Source organism: Egretta garzetta, unplaced genomic scaffold (assembly GCF_000687185.1).
Source record: "Egretta garzetta isolate BGI_Z169 unplaced genomic scaffold, ASM68718v1 scaffold634, whole genome shotgun sequence".
Classification (NCBI taxonomy): domain Eukaryota; kingdom Metazoa; phylum Chordata; class Aves; order Pelecaniformes; family Ardeidae; genus Egretta; species Egretta garzetta.
In genome coordinates, this window is record NW_009259536.1 from 249319 (window position 1) to 269057 (window position 19739).

The following is a 19739-nucleotide window of genomic DNA, read 5'->3' on the forward strand; positions in this document are numbered from 1 at the left end:
ATCTAATTGACCTGTGTTTTAAAGTGCCCATAGGTTTGTCCAGCTTGAACAAGGTATTTTGCCCTTTCCAGCAAGGTATATAGGTGACATGCTCTGCTACTAACTATAATTCAACTCCACCAGGTGGCTGTCATGCTATGGGAGTATGCGCTGTGAAGGTTGCTATCAGCATATGAAGAGCAGTGTTTAACATTACATTATCAAAGCACAGCCTTGGATTTTAATTGTCGAACACCTACATGGAATTTAATGGAAACTACAGCTGAATTGTAGTACCTGGGTTTATTTTCTCATTAGTTACCTTCAGGTTTTAGTCACAGTCAAACGGTTCTTTACATCTGAACAAACATGCAAGGTTTGTTTCTGCTGTAATAAAGTCTAGGTATTCTCTCCATACATCCTGTTTACAGGTAGTGAGTTTGAGGCTAGCGCTTTAAAAGACATTTCCAGGAAAAAGGGCTTGCTTTCTGAAGAGCTTCTGTACCATATTTTATTTTGAAAGCCAGATAATAACCTCTCTTGAAACTAAACTCTTGAAAAAACTCTTTTGAAAGGTAAATAATAAACCAGGACAGAGTAACATACTGAGTTTGATTTTTTTAAAAGATCTTAAATATATATTGTTTATTATAGTAAGTAAAGATGTCTCTCTATTGGCATTCAACCAAGCTTCTCCAGACAAATTATTTTCTTGATGCTGGTTTTATCATCCGTCATATTCATTTTCTTTTATACAGGTATCACAGGAAGAGATGACCTTACTGCGGGTGCAACTACAACTGGAAGAGTGAATTTCTACCCCTGGACAATAGATAATAAATATTATTCTGCAGATATTCACCTCTGTGTAGTACCAAACACATTTCTTGTTACTGGAGATATTGCTGAATCTGTGCAAGCATTTGTCGTGTACTTCGACAGCACAATTGTAAGACTCTTCTGCTTCACTATATGTCTTTATCTGTATGATATAGTTCCCTTATCACAGTGATAGCTACAAATTATATTCCCTACATCTTGTGCCATCTATTCCTTTTAGGCTGTTCTATTAATTATCAGTAGATCGATGTTAAATTATGCCTACTAACAATGGAGGCAGTTTCCTTCCCTTTTACTATTATACTCCATCTGGAAGAGAGGTTTTCAGGATGCAAATATGCCACTAAGTTAGGCAAATCCTCCTCCAGCCCACTTCGCTCCTAGCTGATGCTAGTTCAGAAAGGCTGCTTTAGGATAGCCAAGAATGAGGGAGCTAAATGTAAGACTCAGCACTATCATTTTACCTGCAATTGTTTCTACCAAGCTGGCAGCAGTGAAAACAGTGCTTTAGCAAAAGCCAGAATAATTCAGAGACAAAAAAAATACTCTAAATGAAGAACTGGTTTTCACCACAGATGGGGAGAGTGCATAGCATACACTCTGCAAAGATACCTTTAACCAGACACCACAGGGCTGTCTCAGAATAAACTAGAGCAATAGGAATAGTTCACCAGCTGCCGTAACATCCACTTTAGTATAGAAGTTGGAGTAGTTGCACATTAAACCCGAGATACGCTTAAAATGAAATACTCATGATTGGCCTAAGTAAAAGTGTTCTGCACTAGGATCGCATAATTAATATTAAACATGAAAGGGAGGTCCAGGGCAGTAGGAGTAACTTATTTGTAAGGCAAGTCAACAATCAGAAGGAAGTTGTATACAAGTCAAGTTGTCCAACTAGAACACAAGTGCCTTAAACGTACTTGTTACGCAGCCTAGCATATTTCCTTACTTCATTGGTTTTAATACTATTAATGATTTAAAACTGGTTTAAAAGCTGAAGTATTTAAGGATGTATTCCAAAGAGCTTTTTCTTTTCCCCTTTAGAAATCTGGACTTGATAGTGTCTCTGAATGGCTTCCCCTGACAGAAGAGTGGTTACCAGAAGTCATGATCCTGGTTTGTAACAGAGTATCTGAAAATGGTATGAAATCCAAAGAAGTTCCAAACCAACCTAGGTGTTGTTAACCTTGCCTAGCAATTTATTTTCCAGTTAAATCAACACAATTGTTTCTCAAAATGTGTGATACTGGGCTTGAGATTTAATTGAGAAGAGCCAGAACACTATCGTGACCAGGAACAGAAGCATCTTAAGCTAGTTGTGGTTAAAACTGAATCAGAATGTCACAAGCTTGCTTAAAATGAGCTCTGTGTATCTCATTCCTAGCATACCAGGATGCACTGTAAGGTAACTAAAAAGGCATTCATATTACTGGATTGCGCATCCTCTCTGGTGAAGAATGAGGACGACTGTTGGTTGCTAAACTGCAGTGGAAAGTACATTCATCTTTCTTGACCATTTGGACATTAAATGTGCGTGTTTGCTTTGGTTCTAGATTAGTATATGCAATACAACAGCAAGCTGTAAGGTGCAGATACATCCCCGTAAATTAATCAGATTCAAACCTAGAGTTAATAGAAGTCTTCATTCACTTCACTTACATTTCCCTTTGCGTACCCACTGCAAAGCCATTGGACTTTATGGTCTTGAAAAAAAAAACAATTCAAGGGAGGAGTCTGTTTAACTCTGGAGTTTTTGAAATCAAATTCAAAGTGAATGGAGGACCCACGCCAGCTACTGTACACTTTTCCCACATACAATACAGAATAAGCAAACAACTGAGGGAATAAAATATAGCTAAAGATTCAACTGCTGATATTAGTCTCAAGTGTGTATGTTTAGCATGCATTTTTGTTTCCCAACTTTAGGCGTTAACAGACAGAAAGCTCAAGAGTGGTGCATCAAGCATGGCTTTGAGCTGGTAGAACTCAGCCCTGAGGAGCTGCCTGATGAAGATGGTAGGACTTCTACTTCTGTTTTAATTTTTAGAATGAAAAAGCATGCCAAAACATCTTCTAAACAATTGCAAGGGGCATAACTTTATTTATGTGCTACATGATTACAGCATGGAATGCTCCCAGTTGGTGAGGCTTAGTCTCAGCTATAAAAGGTCAGGAGGAGGAGGAGGTTATTTCCTCCAAGAAATTCCATTTGTCTCCTCCCAAATACAGCTGCTGTTTATGTAGCACCTACACAAAAATAATATCTGCTCCTTTTTCTGGCACTAATCCTAGGACAGTATTGATAGATTAAGAGCATTTATATTCCACTTTGGAAATAAATCTAAAAAACAAGAACCAGAGAGATGCACAAGGGCAGGAAAATTCTTTGTCTTTTTTAAAAAAATACTTAAAACTACTGTACATACCAAGAGAAGACAGACATTATTCAAATGGTGACATGATAGGCTGAGAAGGGGAGATTGTTAAAAACATTTTAGAATTGCACGCACTGTTACACAGGAAATAAACCAGTTTCAAAATCACTGGCTGACCATATGTTTATAACTTGAAAAAACCCATCAAGCAAAGTCAGAAGTGTGATGTGTGATGTTCCACTCTTGAAAAGTGACTGTGCACTTCCTGACAGCCTTACCAGCCTCAGACTTATCTCCTCATTTCAGTGATACAAAAAAAAAAGTGTTTACATCTTACCTCTACAGAGCCACAGTGAGATAACCGACTCCATTTCCAGGCTTGAGTGGAATTAGTTACTAACATTTGCTCTATTTCGGGTTCACCAAGTACATAGCTGTCACCAAAAATGATTTAGTCTAAAGGCCTAAGCTAGAACTCAAGTCCCACCTCTTCCCCCCTTTAAAGGCCTAGATAAAAATTGTATCTTGAGGAGCTAAGATCACCCCTTCTCCTCCTGCCATGTCTTTAAAAATGTATTATTTTTTTTTTGGCACTTTGGTCATCAGGGAGGGAGGGATACACATATTTCTGATTTATAGAAACCAGAAAAATCAGAAGTGGAAACCTCTTAGACGGAAGTTTTCTTATGAAGTGCTTCAAAAGGAAATACTAGTAACATTAAGTCAAGGGTTTTTTCTATTGAATAATTGTTGTAAAGAAAAAGCTATTTACCATTTAAATAATATAAGTAATGGGAATAGTAACAACTCAGGATGTTAAATCTTTGGACTATTAAGATATATGTGCTTTCCTGGATTTGTAATAATGGTAGTTGATTCACTGTGACTCACTTGTGCACAGGAGGAAATGTATTCTACTGACTAACATATTTACCCTGTAAACATGTTGTATGAATTACTTCCAAAAGATAAAGTGGATGCAATAAATGCACTGGGCCAATATCTGTTAAAAAATTATGACAATTTCTGGCAGCTCATCACAAATGAACTGGAGCTCTTGCTATGACTACACTGTCAGTCAGTTGTGCAGTAAGAACAAGAACTCTGAACTGAGACTTGATCATGACTCTGACATAAAACCAAACAGCAGTGTTGTAGAGGGCAAAAGATTTGAACTAGGGGGTGATAGACAGCTTTAAATGAATTTTTAAAGGCAGTTTCAATTACTACACCTGTCCTTGAGTCATCCCAGAAGAGTTTGATTTTTTTTAAGCAATCACATTTTTGTATCCAAAGGGCTTGGGTTTTTTTTTCCCCTATTGCTTTGTGAGACCTGCACAAACATGGGAAGCTGACTAAACTGAGGAAATGGGAAAACTGACTTCATACAAAGTGGTGTCAGATCTATTCAGTAAATAGGTTGAAGTCCAAATAATGCTTTTGAAAGACTTTTCAAGTTACTGTAATTCACAGGATTACCGGAACATTTGGAATTAGATGTTCTAGAGATAGCTTTACAATGATAATTTTAAACAAGCGTTGCACCTTTTTAAAATGGTTGCCCGAAGTTCTTTGCTTTCTAAAGGAAAGAAAAGTAAATCTAGCATATATTTTTATGCCATACAGCATTTTAAAAGATCTTGGGGTAAAAGGAGCCTTTTAAAAATTGTCTGTTACTAATAAATTTACATATATATTATTTAAAAATGTAGGCTTCGTGCTAAACATTTAATAAACCCCCACTCAGAATTTAGATCTCTCTACAAAGGCTGAGAGCTCACCGTTCATAATACCTACAAGCCTAGACCAAGAGCTGAGGCATTAATTCAGAGTTGTTTGGCCTCTCACAAAGCAAAGGCAAGAAATCGGTTTCCTAACAAAAGTAGTAATTTATGTCAATTGCGAGAAGATAGGACAGGCATTCAGACACACACCTTCATACTCACAGGCATGTAATGGGTTTTGATCTAACTGTTAGGAGTACAATGTCTTTGTCTTTTGGTTTAGATGATTTCCCAGAGTCCACTGGAGTGAAACGAATTGTACAAGCTTTGAATGCCAATGTATGGTCCAACGTGGTCATGAAGAACGGTATGTAACACAGGTTCTTCTTACATGAATTCTAGACAATGCAAGGCCTAAAAGGCTTAGTATTTTTAGCAAAGTTTAAACCAAGCAGTTACAGCGCTACTACTGCCACTGCATCGGTACAAAGAGGATTAGAGCACTCTTCAATCTTTTACATGGAATAGTAGGGTTTCAGGTATTGCTTTCATTGTCCTTTGATGCACAGAGAAACTTACAGGCAACAGGTGAGGTTTTTTTCCTGTTTCAGCATCTGGTCCCATTGCTTCTGTACCTTGACTTGCTCTCTACCAATAAATTGAGTTAAATATTCCACTAACTCTTTAAATGTCAATGAAAAATGGAACCTTATTCCACAAAACTCCAGCAGCAAATAGCTAGTCATTATCAGCTCAGTCTAAAAACTGATACGTGGTTTAGTGTAGAAGTAGTAAGTGTTAAATTCCAAATTTGTTACGGTTTTTTGAAAAAATATTTGAAACAGGGATGAGAATAACAAGTACGGAAATGAGATTTGGCAAAGAAGTGATTTCAGATGTCTGTTGAAGGATGTACTATGTGCATTGCTGTCTTCCCTATGGAAAACCCCACTTGAATACATGAAAACCACAGAATTTTTTGAAAACAGCGCAAAAGAACACACAAGCCTAGATAATTTTCTGCAGATAACTGATAATCAGGTAGAGTTAGAATTTTGGAAAAGTCACTTTAGGATTAGACTCATTAGAAAAGGAAATGCTGTGGCTAGCCTGGAGTTACTGCAAGTGTAGATACTTCCATTTATTATTCCATTCCTTTAATTACCTTTCTAATAACACAAGCTGTTGCAGGAAATGTAGGAAGATTGAACTCCTATTGAGTGCTTGGCCTTACATTTCTTATTTCACAAAGTCTCATTCCACTAACAACCTTCCAATGTCTTTTCTGCTCCCTGATGTACAATTTTCCACTGTTGTGGCTTCTTCCTTCCTATGTCTTTTAACCGTGTAATGATTTCAAGTGCTGAGAGAGTTCTGCCAGTTCCTGTAACTGCAAGATGGTTACTGGAACTCAGTAGAACTAGGATGAGAACTACTAAACCAATAATCTTTTTTTATTTTTTTGTTAAGGTAGCCTTTTTGAATATTTCTCACACCACATCAGAATGAGGTTAAGGTTGGTTCTAACATAGTGTAACCATTGCAGAGAAACAGGTAGCCATTTGAGATGGTGTAAAGTTACCTCACTAGTGCTAAAATGGTTTTCTTAACAGCATATTTCCTGCATTTGACAGATGCCACATTACAGAAGAACAGAATTTAGTCACATGTTCAGTTCTTCATCGTGGGGGGAAATTCCTATGCATCATTACCGTGTGCTGTAAAGGTCAGACTCCTTGAAAATCCAGACTTTCTATCTCCACGGTATAGAAACCACACAGCATTGATGCATGTTACTACAAACCCCTCAGGAAGTGAGCTATATTTGGAAGTTGTTGCAGCTTGACTATGACTTCAAAGGGAAATCGTTGAGCTCATTTTACTTAAAATAAACCTTTTTACAACCTGTAATGTATCATTGTTTTCAACTTCCTCCTGATCCTGGAAAATGGCCACCATGTAAATCAAACTTGAGCTTTTTTACTGAATTACCTGTAACTGCTGGCCATTTAGAAACCTATGTAGTCTACTTCATGGGAAGATTTTTCACGGAGTACAAGATATTTGTGTAGTGGTAAAGGCTTATAGTGCTGCTAAGTGCAGCCATCCAAAAAGCCAGTGTTACAAAGACAGCTGCCTTACTTCAGCTATCTGTTGGTATGAGAATTTGAGCTTACAGACAGAGCAAGAATGACTTTTTTCAAGTACAAGCATTAAACCCATATTATTTTAAGGTATTCTATCTTAAACCCAAACACAGTTCTTCTGAAGTTGTGAAGTAGTTTTTTCACACACCTACCTATTAAGAAAATTCTTGACCTTCTGTTTTTTTCCTCTAACCGTTAAATACATTCATTCTCACACCAATTCATAAAAATAAGTATTAAATATAGCATGGTTGAATTATAAATATTTTTACATCAAGTAGTACCAGGTGTTTGGTGCGTAAATCAAGCAGTATTGTCTCTACTAAAAGAAAAACAAGCAGTCTTACCTGAGAGTCTCCAGAGGGCAATTCCCTTTTGGAGATGGTATAAAGTTGTTGGTTCTCCAGGCCTTGGAGCTCTCTTCAGTCTGGGACTCAGGTGGTTTTCTTTCCCTTGTGCAGAAGAGCTTGAGTAGTTTTCAGTTAACATCTTCCCCCCACACAGGGAGTGCACTGCTGTTGTCTTTAGCTGTCCCTTCAAGAGCAAGGCTAGTTGACCTAGACAGCAAGGAGAAAAACAATTTACTGCCCTCTGAAAGAGGCTGCTTGGCTACTGTCCCGCTTAAATGTGTTCAGTGATCCCAGCTGAAGCTGGTTACCTAGGGTGGGGCCAGTAATTAGCCTGGCTGTCTTTACAAAGAATGAGCCTGATTTAGGGGAACTATTTCAACTTAGTTATTTAAACAAATCATTAATTTTGACCTTTAATTCCAATTTTGCATGGAAGTTGGGATAACCAGCTAAAGACAGACTATGGAAGAATAGTAGATAAAGACAGCGGAAAACTTTCTGCTATGAAATGAGTGTATATGAGTGTCAAAGCCAGAGCACAGCGTACTAGAGCTCTGCAACTAGTGATGAGTGACACCTGTGAAACCATAGAGACGCCAGCAAAATGGAGCCCCCAATTATTACAATAAGTTGTGTGAGATAATTTTTGGCTTCGATGCTGTAAGAACACTGTGTAAGGCATCACCCACTTCCTGAATTGCACCCAGAAGTTGAAATAATTTTTATATCCAATAAAAAGCGTTTATAGGAAGGGTTTTTTCAAGGGTGTGCCTGCAACCAAGTGTTACGTCTACCACCTCCCTAACCACGGATCCAGAAACAAATAGCTGCTTTTCAGAGATCCCTGCTGTAGATTCCAGTATTTTCTAATGAGGACAACATTTTGTAATTATGCTGGCTGAGGTTATGTGTATGTGGTAGGAGGGGGGATGGAGCCACTGTCATTTTTCTGTACAGGATGAACTCTTAACAGGTATGAGAGGTACATGATAAGGTCACTTCATCCACCCCCTCTGTCGATACGGGAATGTTCTCTCTCAAGTACATTCTGGACTGCAATGTCCAACCTAGCTTCAGATGACTCAGAAATTGGCTAAATGTTGATCTTTACAAGTTTCTCTAAAGACAGCTCTTTGCTCAGCCTGCTGAAACTTGGAGAAGCTACTTTGGTTTGGGTTGCGAGTCCCAATCTTTTATCACTCAGTTGCCTGTTAATTTAGCTGTCGGACGGCATGGGCTTTCCCACGTCTTGCAGTTGAACATTTTTAAGGCGATTCATTCAGCTTGACTGAATCACTTCTTCCCAAACCTTTGGCGAGTGATCTGTTAAAGCAGCAGCCCTGTATAAAACAGAGCCAGTTGAAACGAATACCTGCTGGGAGGTGGGGGAGCACGAGGGGCAAAAAGGCCTGGGACAGGACACGCGTTAGCCTAAGTACAGAGTGAGGATGATCAAACAGGAAATGAGGTCTTAGTAATACTTTCACTAATGGAGATGTGTTTACGTGTTTTCTCGATAGCTGATGGGTTTAGTTACACATCCAACTCTTCAAAATGAAATTTTGTATAAACGGCAAGTAAATTTTGACAGTGCAAAAAAATGGCGTCATAACATTTGAGTCCAGAGCTTAGTTGTCAGTGTAATATTAATTTAAAACACTTTTTTTTTTTAAAAAAAAAAAAAAGTAATCTTTCTTCTGGCACAGGTCATTGTGTCCTGGCTATTTGTAGTACAATAATATTACTTCTTTTTTAGTTGACTAAATACTAAGATTTTCAGAAAATCTCCCAAGTCCCCTGTGTAACTGCAAATACTTACTACTCAATGCAAGGCTAGCAGAAAACATGGCTTAGAAAAAACCCAACCTATAGCATCACCTATTATCCATACAGTTTTATTTAAAAAAATAAAGTTTCAAAAAATGCAGTTAGTTTAATTTAAAAATACTGTACTGCCTCTGTAACCTTAGATTAAAAAGATGAAAGTTTAATTTTAGGTTTGAATTAACTTTTTTTTTTTTCAGGTTGGATTTTAAAATACCCTTGAGACACACAGTAGGTTAGCAGGTGTGGAAAGGCCAAAGCACCTTGCAGTGTGAAGAAACATTGGATTTGATGGCTGGGTCCTTCCATGAAATCTGAATGAGATATTTTAAAATTGCCGTTACTGTAGGATTCAACCTATTTAGACAATGTGCGTATGAGCAAAAGCACTTGTTGCATTTCCTGTATTTAACCACAAACTTAGCACTGCTTCCTACGGACAGTGAAACCTGGTCCACTGAATGCCTGTAATAGCAAATGCTGCTTCTGTATTTTGAAAACTGCCTGGTTTGGAATCAAAAGGCATTTGCTGGACCAAATCCTAACAGAGCAGTGACTTCCGATAATAAGAAAAAAGAGCTCACATCTCTCGTGTCTGACACATCTAGTCCCTGTTGGTAATATTTAGCAGTAAATATCGTTAGTATACTTTAAAACCAGCTTAGGGATTGTGAGAAGTTTCTGCTTAAAATAGTGCACTGATACAGTTTTACAGGGTGCTCTCTGTGTGTGTGTGTGTGTCTTCCCTGAAATATTCTCTACCCCATCTGGTCAGTTACAACTATTTGTAATAATATTGCATTTTCTGTCAAACTAACAGCTGGTTTTGTTTTTAGACAGGACCCAGGGCTTTGGTCTTCTCAGTACGTTAGCTGGTGCGAACTGTAGCCTTGGGTCAGAAGAGAACCAAGATACAGAAGTAAACAGTAATTCCTATTTCTTCCTCTTTGCTCATACTGTTTCTTGTGTTGCTCTTTCCTATTGTCACACGTGGTGTGGTGGCGGGGGGGGGCTGGGGAGGCTTCCTTTTTTTTTCCCTCCTTTCTCAAGGGATGCTTCGCAGCCTGTTGGAATGTAAGGAAACATTTCTGAAGTCTGAAAAACTATCTGCATTTTTCTTACAAGTCCTCCTGAGATGGTTGTTCCTAGGAGCACTCACCTCATGGCTGTGAGCTTGCTGGTTTTCAGGACACTGCCTCAGACAGAACTCATTTTACCTGGAGATGCCTGATTGTGTGCTCAGTGTAGAAAGCTGTTGGGTGTTGATCACACTGACTGTGTGGAGCCAAGGAAAGATTGTTAAAAGCTCCTTTCAGGATGTTGTTTTTCATTAATAGCCAAGAGCAGTTATTTTGTGCAAAACAAAAACTACCACTTGATCGTGTTACTTAAAACCCAACAAACCTATCACAGAAAAGCTTCATGTAGTACCTACGTACAGTGTTGCAAAAGTGGCTTTTCATAACACATGTGGTACGGGTTTTGCAGTAACAGTTTAAGATAAAGAGTAAGTTTTTGAAGTCAAAACAGGAAGCACCTGATTTGCTGATGATGCTTTTTAGGTTCATGGTTGGATATTCTAGTATCTGTTTGTTTCCTGACAGTCCAATCCATCATCATCAGACAGGGAAGAATCCCATTTAGACAACAGCGAAGATGGAGCTAGCACAAACAACCTACAGATTGACAACACTGTGGGTAAGCTCATTCTCTGCTTGGCAGATATGTTGGAGCAAGCACCCCTGGCTCGGGTGGTCCCAGAAAGCCACTGCCTTTTTTTCAACAAAGGCTCTCGGCAGAGCCAGCGGAGGCAAATTGTTTAGTCTTCAGCTGTTCTCCTCCTTGAAAAAATGGGCCCAAGTTTGGATAGGACAGAGCCCCGGCAGTATTACCAACTGGAAACATTCGGATCTGATTTTGTGACAGTTCCTGATGCGCGTAGTGTGTGTATTGTGTATATCTAGAAACATCTTTATAAGAATAAGGTTTCATGCTTTATGGCTGCAGAGAAAAATCATTACAGATTGAGCCAGCAGAAGGTGAATGAAGCATGCTTTACTTGGGTCAGTCTTAAGAAGCTCAGGTGTTTTAAGCTACAGGTCTGTAAATAATCGCACCATTCCAAGAGATGGGACTTTCTTACAGGTTGTGTGTCTTCTAAAGGTTGGGTGGTGTTAGTTGTGGTCTAAGCGTAGTCTCATTAGTCTTTAATTTACTCCATGGCTGTTCCTAGGCAGACCAAGAAATCTTAAATATTGGATGAGCTAAAAAACACTTGCAATGTAATGTATCTAAATTAATTACCACTGTAATGATGCCATGAGTTGTCTGTATGAACAATCAGGAAGTTAAATGTTTCTTTCCCTCCTATGGGGTTGGAATTTGCAGATTCGATTTGCGCATGTTAAAATACTGGGTTTTATCAGAAAGGCTTTCATACCTGCTGACAAAACAGAATACTTTACCTTAACCCAACCTATATGCATTTATTTCAGATCCCATGTTGGATATGGACATTCAAGAGTTAGCCAGCCTAACCACAAGAGACGGTGACCTGGAGAACTTTGAAAGGGTGTTTTCAAAGCTGAAAGAAATGAAAGGTAATGTACCAGGGAGAGATGTACTGAGCTATGTCACTGATTCTCAGCACTCAAAAATCACACGAAAAGGCAGTGAATTGGGAAGATTGTACAAATTCCTATTCTCCTGTCTGAGGTTTTTTATAAGTAGCTGATCATTTCTTTAATTTGCCCTTTGAAAGAAATAGATATTGCTCAGCTGACTGCTATCACACCGATTTTGTCCCCTGGGAACTAATGCTACACAGATTTCTATAAACAAACCTTTTTCTTTTTTTTTTGGGGGGTCTACAATCCTGCAGTTTAAAGCTACAAACGTTTGAGATGAAATCCAGTGTGCTCAGAAGCATCAGCATTCTGGTGTTTGGGAATTGCAATTGCTCTTACTAAATAAGATTCCTTTTTTATGATCTTAAACTAGTTTCTTGGTAGTCCCCTAAAACCAGCTGCAGTAGGCACTTCTCTCCCTGCTCGCTCCGGAGGTTCACAACTTAAGTCATGTCCTTTTTCACAGATAAAGCTGCGACGTTGCCTCATGAACAAAGAAAACTACATGCGGAAAAGGTGAGGTTTTGAATTTGGCATTGAAATTATTAAGAATGGGGTTTTCCTTTTTAAGCTGTAGTTACTTCTCTTGGAGAGTTCCTATGTTAAGAGCAGTAAGAACAAACAGCACAGTCCGAGGGAAGACTGACTGGTGTCTCCCAAGAACTGAATAACAAACCTGGAATTTTGAAACACCAGAAAAAGCTTTCCCCTTTCAGAATTTCTGAAATTAAGGCCCTGCAGTCACTGAGGATGCAAGCCAGCTTCCACTTAAGTCAATGCAAAAGCCTTGATCTCAAGGAAAATTTAATCATGCCTTAATTAGCACAAGTTTTCTATCACATCTGCCTCCCGTGAATTCTAAATCATTGCCTCTGTGTTGCTGAAATGTAACTTCATTAACTTCAAATGCTTAACTTCAGAGAGGAGTAGCATTGTACCTAGAAACACGGTTGCTAGATTTAACTGCTGCTCCATTTCTGGTTTTTGGATGGTATATGCAAAATCTTCAGTCATTTGCGGGGAATTTTTCTCCCTTTCCCATCTTTTTTTTTTGCCTTTGATAGGTGGCCAAAGCGTTCTGGATGGCAATTGGAGGGGACAGAGATGAAATTGAAGGGCTCTCCTCGGATGAAGACAACTGAGTTCTTCGGTAGCTGTAAGCAACAGAGCAATCCTAAAAAGAGTGCTCTCCCCCCGTGATGAGTGTTTATTGTGAAAAGCCCCATTTAGCTTTAGTTGCTTTCTTTGGTTAAAGGAATTCTCCGCATCATTGTAGTAAGTACCACATTCCACAACACCTAATGGTTAGAGTGGGTTTGTCTGACTGTTCATTTATTCTCTCTCAGAGAAGTTTGGAAGGCAATGCATGCAGTTAGAGGAAATAATAATTAGTTTACATTTTTCAAATTAACATTTTTATTGTTTCCTCTTTTGAGTTTAAATAAACAAATTTACTACCGGTTATCTTTCTACATGTGGCTGGTGGTTGTTAAGCGAGTACTTAATTCCAAGCTCAACGTTTTAGATGTAGGCCTGTTTGATGTTTTTATGTAGCTTTATAGCTGACTTACTAGTTAAAACAAACCAGATTTATATGAGCCATGAAGAGAAAGCTGCTGAATTGTACCCTGTGTGGGATGCTACGCCAAGGCTGCGAGGTTAATCCTGCTGAGTGCCAAAGCTATTAAAAATGGCCCCTGGGCTTTGAATTCTCTTTGCGTGTGTGAGCACGTGGTCCTTCCCTGGCAAGTCAGGTGACGAGCCACACTCCCTGGGTTTCCATTAGAAACTAAATTTGGGATTAAACGCAAGACAGATTTCTGCTGCTGTTGCAGGGGTGAAGTTCCCTGCCCAAGCCTTCTGCCGGGCTTGGCCTCCGAGGCCTAGCAGAATGCACAGCCCTTCTGCTGGTGAATTCTCTCCTAAATACCTAAAGAGAAAAAGCTGTGATTTCAACACACACACACACCCCCCAACTCTCAGCTGGTGCATTTATTACAGGCTTACGCTCCTGTATGATCATTAGAAGGCTCCAGAGTACAAGTCTCAAATCGCTGCTTTGCCATATCAAGGGTTAGAAGAATTTCCTTTGTCCTTCGATTTAGTGCAGTGCCATCTTCTGTGCGGTCGCGCAGTCAGGCTCGCTGGGGAGTGCGAACACGTGCGGCGCTAGGAAAACACGAAGGAAGGGATAGGCTGGGGAGGGAGAGCGAGGAGGAAAGGGAAATGCCATCCCGTCTCCTTTTCTGCTACAGTCAGTTGCGAGATGCAGTCAGCAGGCCAACGGAAAGAGGTAGCGCTGCTGGAGAATCGGGCCTTCTCTAGCGCTTGTCCGGCATAGCCTACGAGCAGCGTGGATTTGCCCCAAGAGCGTTTCCTTATCCATCCGAAAATAAGCCGTGTTAAGCAATCCGACTCAGAAATTTTGAAATCGACTTCTCCGATGTCTGTTTTTTCACGTCAATAAATTTTGTGAGTCTTCAGACGGTGGCTTTCCATAAATTATTTGACAGCTTTAAATTCTGAAAGCACTTTCACAGTGGTTCTTGACATTCATAGCCTGGTTTTAAGATTAAGCAAAGCTAAAATAATAGGCTTCTTGGAATGCTGTAAATCATTTCCTGGGTAAAACCGGCAGCGTTGTCAACTCTTAATAGAACTGAAGCCTTGTTAGTAGTTTGAAAAACATCTCTCATGCAAAGACTGAGCGGCAGCTCCACCGTAGTCAAACATCTATTTTTTTTTTTTAAGAAGAAATGTTCCTTTTACAGGGATACATTCAAGGAACCGCACCTACCAGGGCCACCTCTTGAACTGAATGACAGAAGAGAGCTGCCGGGCCTTGCCGTGACTCTGCCATCTCCTCCCGTTCTCTCCTCCTTTTTCCCCAGCCCAGGGAGCTGTAATAAAGAGCTGAAGGTGGTTTCCTTCCAAGTAGGGAACAGTTTTCCATGTTTGCTTCTTGGTAGCTGGAGGCTCTTTTTTTCTTTTCTAAATAGTTGTTGTGCAATAGCGGTAAATGGCAAAAGTGCAGAGCAAATTAACGGAGCGCAGTGATAACGCGCTTGAATCCTTTATAAAACCAGTCCTTCACACATGCGAGATCTTCACACGCACGTGACAGTTTATTTACATTTAATAACGTTGCTTCTGCCAAAGATTGGCAGGACTGCACGGACAATATTTTGCTGCTAACAATATTTTGGTACTAACATACAAAGAAGCCTTTCAAACGAGTTTGTGCTGTAAGCGTGTCTTGTTTGTAGATGCAGACCCTGCTTTAAGACAGCACAGTTCCTCGAGGTAGGAAGCGTGGCTAGGGGCTACTAGGAAATCGTTTTAATGATCCTCAAAGAGTATCGCACTGGATTTTTAAAGCAAAGTTTACTTTGCTGGCAGCTTGGTTTTTTATTTTGTGGGTTGGTTTTTTTGCTCTGCAGAGGCTTTGGTTTTGGCTACAGAATTTCTTTATAAAATAGACATTACAGAAATGACTAAAAGGGGCATTAGCACAAAAGCAAACCTGAAACTTGCTGGGTCTTTTACTGAGCTTCTCTTTGTGTGCCACAGCATCGTTCAGCAACAACTAAGGAATCCCCAACTTGGTTTTACATCCTTGTAACGGTTTTGAAGTTGTTAGCTTTGCCTGGTACTGGTGCTCCAGTGCCGAACTGGAACCGCTCGGGAGCAGCTCTGCAGCTCAGTTAATGCACTGCGGCTCGATGTAGCGGCTTTTCCCAGGTAAAGATGGTCGCAAGAACCTCTAGATAATCGGTAAATGAGTTTTAAGACACAATTCTGAAGGAAAACACGATGATGCTTCAGAGAAAATGGGAAGCATCAGTTTCTGGCTGTGGTCTTTGCAAGCAAGCTCAAAAGGAAAGCGATTGCACCTGCGTTAGCAGAGAGCATCAAAAAAGGGTTTGGCAAACACTCCAAAGGCTGCGGATCATCTTTAAACTAAAGAGAACTGAAGAAATTCCCATTAGCTGTGGCACAGCCGTCACTGAACCTCATGCAAACACACTACAGGGAGTTAAATTTTCAAGGCTCCATCAGTCTACAGGTTTCCTGTTTTGACCGTGGGTGTTTGTTTTCCCTGGGGGCCCACAGGAGCGGCTGATGGCACGGGAGTAACCGAGGGGGGCCGTGACGGAGAGCAGAGACGGAGCACGTGAAAGGCAATGAAGAAATCAAACCGGTACCGAAACGTCACCTTCCTGTTGACCTTACGAGCACACGCGCCGGCGGCAGTGCAGATCCTCCAGGGAGCGACGCGGCGAGGGGCAGCCTGCGCTCACGGTGGCACGGGCCGTGCGGCAGGGAAGGGTTGCAGAGTGCCCGTCTCTCCCCACGCCATCGCTCACGGCCCAGTGGCCTCAGATCTGGTTTAGGGCGTCTCAGATGGTTTTTCTCTCTCTGACTGTAATTTCCCTCCTCCAAGATCAGCAGGCGAGCTGCTCTCTTGGACAGGCTGCTTTCCACACACAGAGAGGAGCCGCTGAATCCTCTGCATCTCCACCAGCGTTCGCTTGGACAGCGGCACTTTTTAATCTGAAGGAGCATTTGCAGAGGTGAGTTTAAGAGTCCAGGGCCTTAGAGAAACGCATTCCGTAGTCGGCTACGATGCTGCACCTGGTACAAACACAGCTCAGCCATCTTTTGCTTTTGGTTAGTAGTTTTACTAATCCATCCTTAACATACCGCCACAACGTGCTGTAGTTTTCTGGGGCTTCAAAGGCTTTTCCTTGCAATCCCTCTGACTTGAGAAAAGATGCTTTTGTTACGCTGCCTGATGCTGACTTCCTAAGGCTTCTGGGGCCAAGGCCTGGCTTTCTCTGCAGCCACTTCAGCTTGCATTTCTTTTTTGTGATTAAACTAGCTGCTAGGTCCGCATAAATAGAATAAATTGAGAGTACAATTAAACCGACAAACTCCAAGCGTGCCACTGTTTGCCAGAGAACCTCCAACTCTGACTAAAGGCCGCAGAAATGTTGTGTTCAATTAATTATTAAAAGGAGCAAGCATTGCTTGCATATAATAATAGTAACATGTATCAGCTCAGACACAAACTCATTACTCGCGTAAGTGTTCTGGACTCGTGGAAGTTGTTCTGAACATCCACAATTAATAATTATAGCAAAAAAACCCCATTTATATGCTAAGGTGGGTGCTGTGGTGGTCAAGTCTGGTTGCCAGCCCTGGCGGGGCTATCGCTGCTTTCACCTTCTGCCTCCCCTGCAGCCGCCCGGTGCAGCCGCCTGGAGCCGGGGAGCTGCCAGCAGCGCTGGGGGAGAAGCCCAGCACTGAGCCAGGAGAACACGCAGGGACAAGGATGAAACCTCGGTGCAGAACCACCCATCGCACGCATAAACGCAGAGACCCCCTGTGCCCCTCGTTCCAGACCGGCCGACTGCCGGTGGGGCTCTCCCAGCTCTGCTCCGGCGCGTAGGCGCTGCCGCAGGAGCTGTCCCGGGGAGGGCTGGGGACGACGCTTCCGAGGGGACTTCCCTGCCTGTACCGACCAACCCCTTGCTACCCAGCTTTTGCCTGAAACCTCCACAGAACGTCGATCTGCTCTTTATTTGGCCTGTGGCTTTGAGATACTTTACTTCTTATCAAACCTGTATTTTGCTTCGGCTTCCCAGTTTCGGTGCAGACAAGAGGACTGCGGTACCGAAAGCCGCGACGTCTTCGGGTGACAACGAGCAGAACTCCCAGCTCAGAGCCGATTTACTACATCACGCTCGAGTTTTGGCAACCCCAGTACAAAAACCTGGCCGAGACCCTTTTTATTACCACATTGTTGGACAAGTTGAGTGGAAAAAAAAAAAAAGTATTCTCGTAAATCCTCTGTCAGGAAAAACAACAACAAAAAATAATAATCTGAATTTCAGCAAAACCCTAGGAGGGATGCTAGGAGCTCACAGACTTAGATCATAGCGTGCCTCGGCTCGGTGATGCTGTTTGGAGAATGCCCTCGCTGGGGCCAGCCGAATGCCAGTGTATACGTATTTTTACCTATTTTTTTCCCCCCAGCATGATACCTGACCCGACTAGCTGCCTCCTACTGCAGCCGCTGCTCTGCTGGTGTTTCATGGCCCCGAGCCGCCCTCGGCTGCAGTCCCAGGAAAGCCAACAGCAGCAGGGACACATCCACAGCTCCCAGTTCCCTGCAGCTGACCAGGGTGGGCATGAAGGACCCCGCAGCCGCCGCCGTTCAAGCTCGGCTGCCATTCTGCTTCTGACCATGGTGATCGCTGCCTTGAGCGGCAGGGAGGAGCAGCAGCATCGCTGCAAAAAGAGGCTGCAGACTCCAGAAACCCATTTTAACATGGCCCAACAGCCAAAAATACAGCCTGGGAGGGCAAGACGGGAAAACTTTTCCACTAGGAACATAGCGCAGCCAGGGAACAGCGTATCTCTGGAGGAGGTGGGTAGAATCTCTGTTTTTTTAAGATTTTTCTTCAAGATTTATCTGGACAAAAGCCCCGCTGACCTGATCTAGTGTTGGCAAGAGTCCTGGATCAAGCACGAGGCTGGACTAGAGGCCTCCAGTAGGCTCCTCCAACCATCACTTCTGTGATCTGGTAGGAACAGCGGGGCACTCTGAAACCAGGTCTGAGAGAAGTCATCCCTTTCGGTCAGCACCCACTGATGGGATGAACGCTACCGAGCTGGAGCGGGACGCGGGCCGTTCCGAGAGCGTCGACTACTTAACACCTCGTCACCAGCGCTTCGGACCGGGGACGACGTTTGTGCCCAGCCACCTGCCTGCCTCTGTTCTGCAAGAGCAAACAACAGAGCGGCCAAACCCGCGACGGCAGCACAGGACTTAAAAAACAAGATACAATTCCTCAACATGGGGCCACCAGAGGTGTCTTCGGGCCTGCCTCAGGACTGGGCACCGAGGACAGAGCAGTAGCCGCGCCGCTGCAGCTCCTGCATTTCCCGATTCACCGCCCTAAGGTGAAAATGCAGCCACAGTTTAGCAGGCCGGGCAAAGAGTGAATCTTCAGCTACGTCCAACTTTTCCAGCAGTTCAACAATAAATCCTTCCAGCGCTCCGCTTCTACTCACCTTTAAATCCCGTTGGTTAAAAGCATGAGTTGGAATTTTCAAATTATTTTTTATATCTGGCTTTAAAATCTTGTACAAAACTGTCCCAACTGTAAAAATAATGAAGATCTTACCTGCAACGGGGATCTCGTGCGAATTACTGGGAACAACCTTATTATACAGAGCTAAGGATGCCGTTGTGGTTTCAGAACTCCAAATGCTTTCGGTTCATGTCCTTAAATACATTTTTACAATACCCTTATTTTCTCACGAGCCTCAGTTTTCAAATCAAAGTTTATTAAAATGTCAAAAATAGAACTTACAGTTTCACGTATGAAATAAGAGGGCATACGTAGTACAGGCCTTTAGTAACAAAATAGGTGAATAATGCTTAACAAGCTAAAGCGGGTAGGTGACGCCACCGGTCGTTAGCATACAATCTCAGGTTAAGAAAAAGCTAAACACTAATGCGAACATGCTCATACATATCGATGGAAGGGGAACGCTTCGGTCTAGCGTGAGGAACGTAGGTGCCTCCGTTGGGAGAGCGAACTGGATGCACCTCAGCAGCAGGGACTGGCGCAGGCTCCTCCAGCGTCCACGTACCGGAGGAAACGGAAGATGAACCAAAACACTTACGGAGTAGGATGTTGTTTTCTTTTTAAAGCCTCGTGAATCCGAAGAGCGCAATCCAAGGGCCCAGCCGGGAACCTGACTTGTTGCTGAAGGATGGAGCAGCAACTCGGGCAACGGCTCCTGCCGGAGAAGTCCGTGTTCGGTTTTATTCGCCAGGGTTTGTTGCTCGGTCCTA

General features: G+C 42.0%; 1 protein-coding gene across 4 annotated transcripts; it reads left to right on the top strand.

Moving 5' to 3' along the window:
• Positions 1–846: 846 nt before the first annotated feature.
• AAGAB (alpha and gamma adaptin binding protein) lies at positions 847–19216 on the top strand. 4 transcript variants are annotated; one of them, XR_004841851.1, is made up of 11 exons: positions 847–928; positions 1867–1963; positions 2749–2838; positions 5205–5288; positions 10079–10161; positions 10847–10940; positions 11738–11842; positions 12336–12385; positions 12934–13025; positions 14641–16443; positions 17127–19216. XR_004841851.1 is itself a non-coding variant. In XM_035893224.1 (10 exons), the coding sequence occupies exons 2-9, from the start codon at positions 1930–1932 to the stop codon at positions 13009–13011; spliced, it is 618 nt and encodes a 205-aa protein (XP_035749117.1). In that variant the 5' UTR covers positions 847–928; positions 1867–1929; the 3' UTR covers positions 13012–13025; positions 14641–16596. The 4 variants fall into 4 exon arrangements, 2 of the variants coding, with proteins under 2 accessions (XP_035749117.1, XP_035749118.1); XR_004841852.1 differs by having other exon boundaries at positions 17909–17924; XM_035893224.1 differs by lacking the exon at positions 17127–19216 and having other exon boundaries at positions 14641–16596.
• Positions 19217–19739: the final 523 nt, after the last annotated feature.

Bases quoted from the DNA above. Each gene is read 5' to 3' on its own strand.
- AAGAB (XM_035893224.1), top strand. From the start codon at position 1,930: ATGATCCTGGTTTGTAACAGAGTATCTGAAAATG. The intron at 2,839-5,204 runs GTAGGACTTCTA...CTTTTGGTTTAG, and splicing joins GGAGCTGCCTGATGAAGATG to ATGATTTCCCAGAGTCCACT. The intron at 11,843-12,335 runs GTAATGTACCAG...CCTTTTTCACAG, and splicing joins AAAGCTGAAAGAAATGAAAG to ATAAAGCTGCGACGTTGCCT.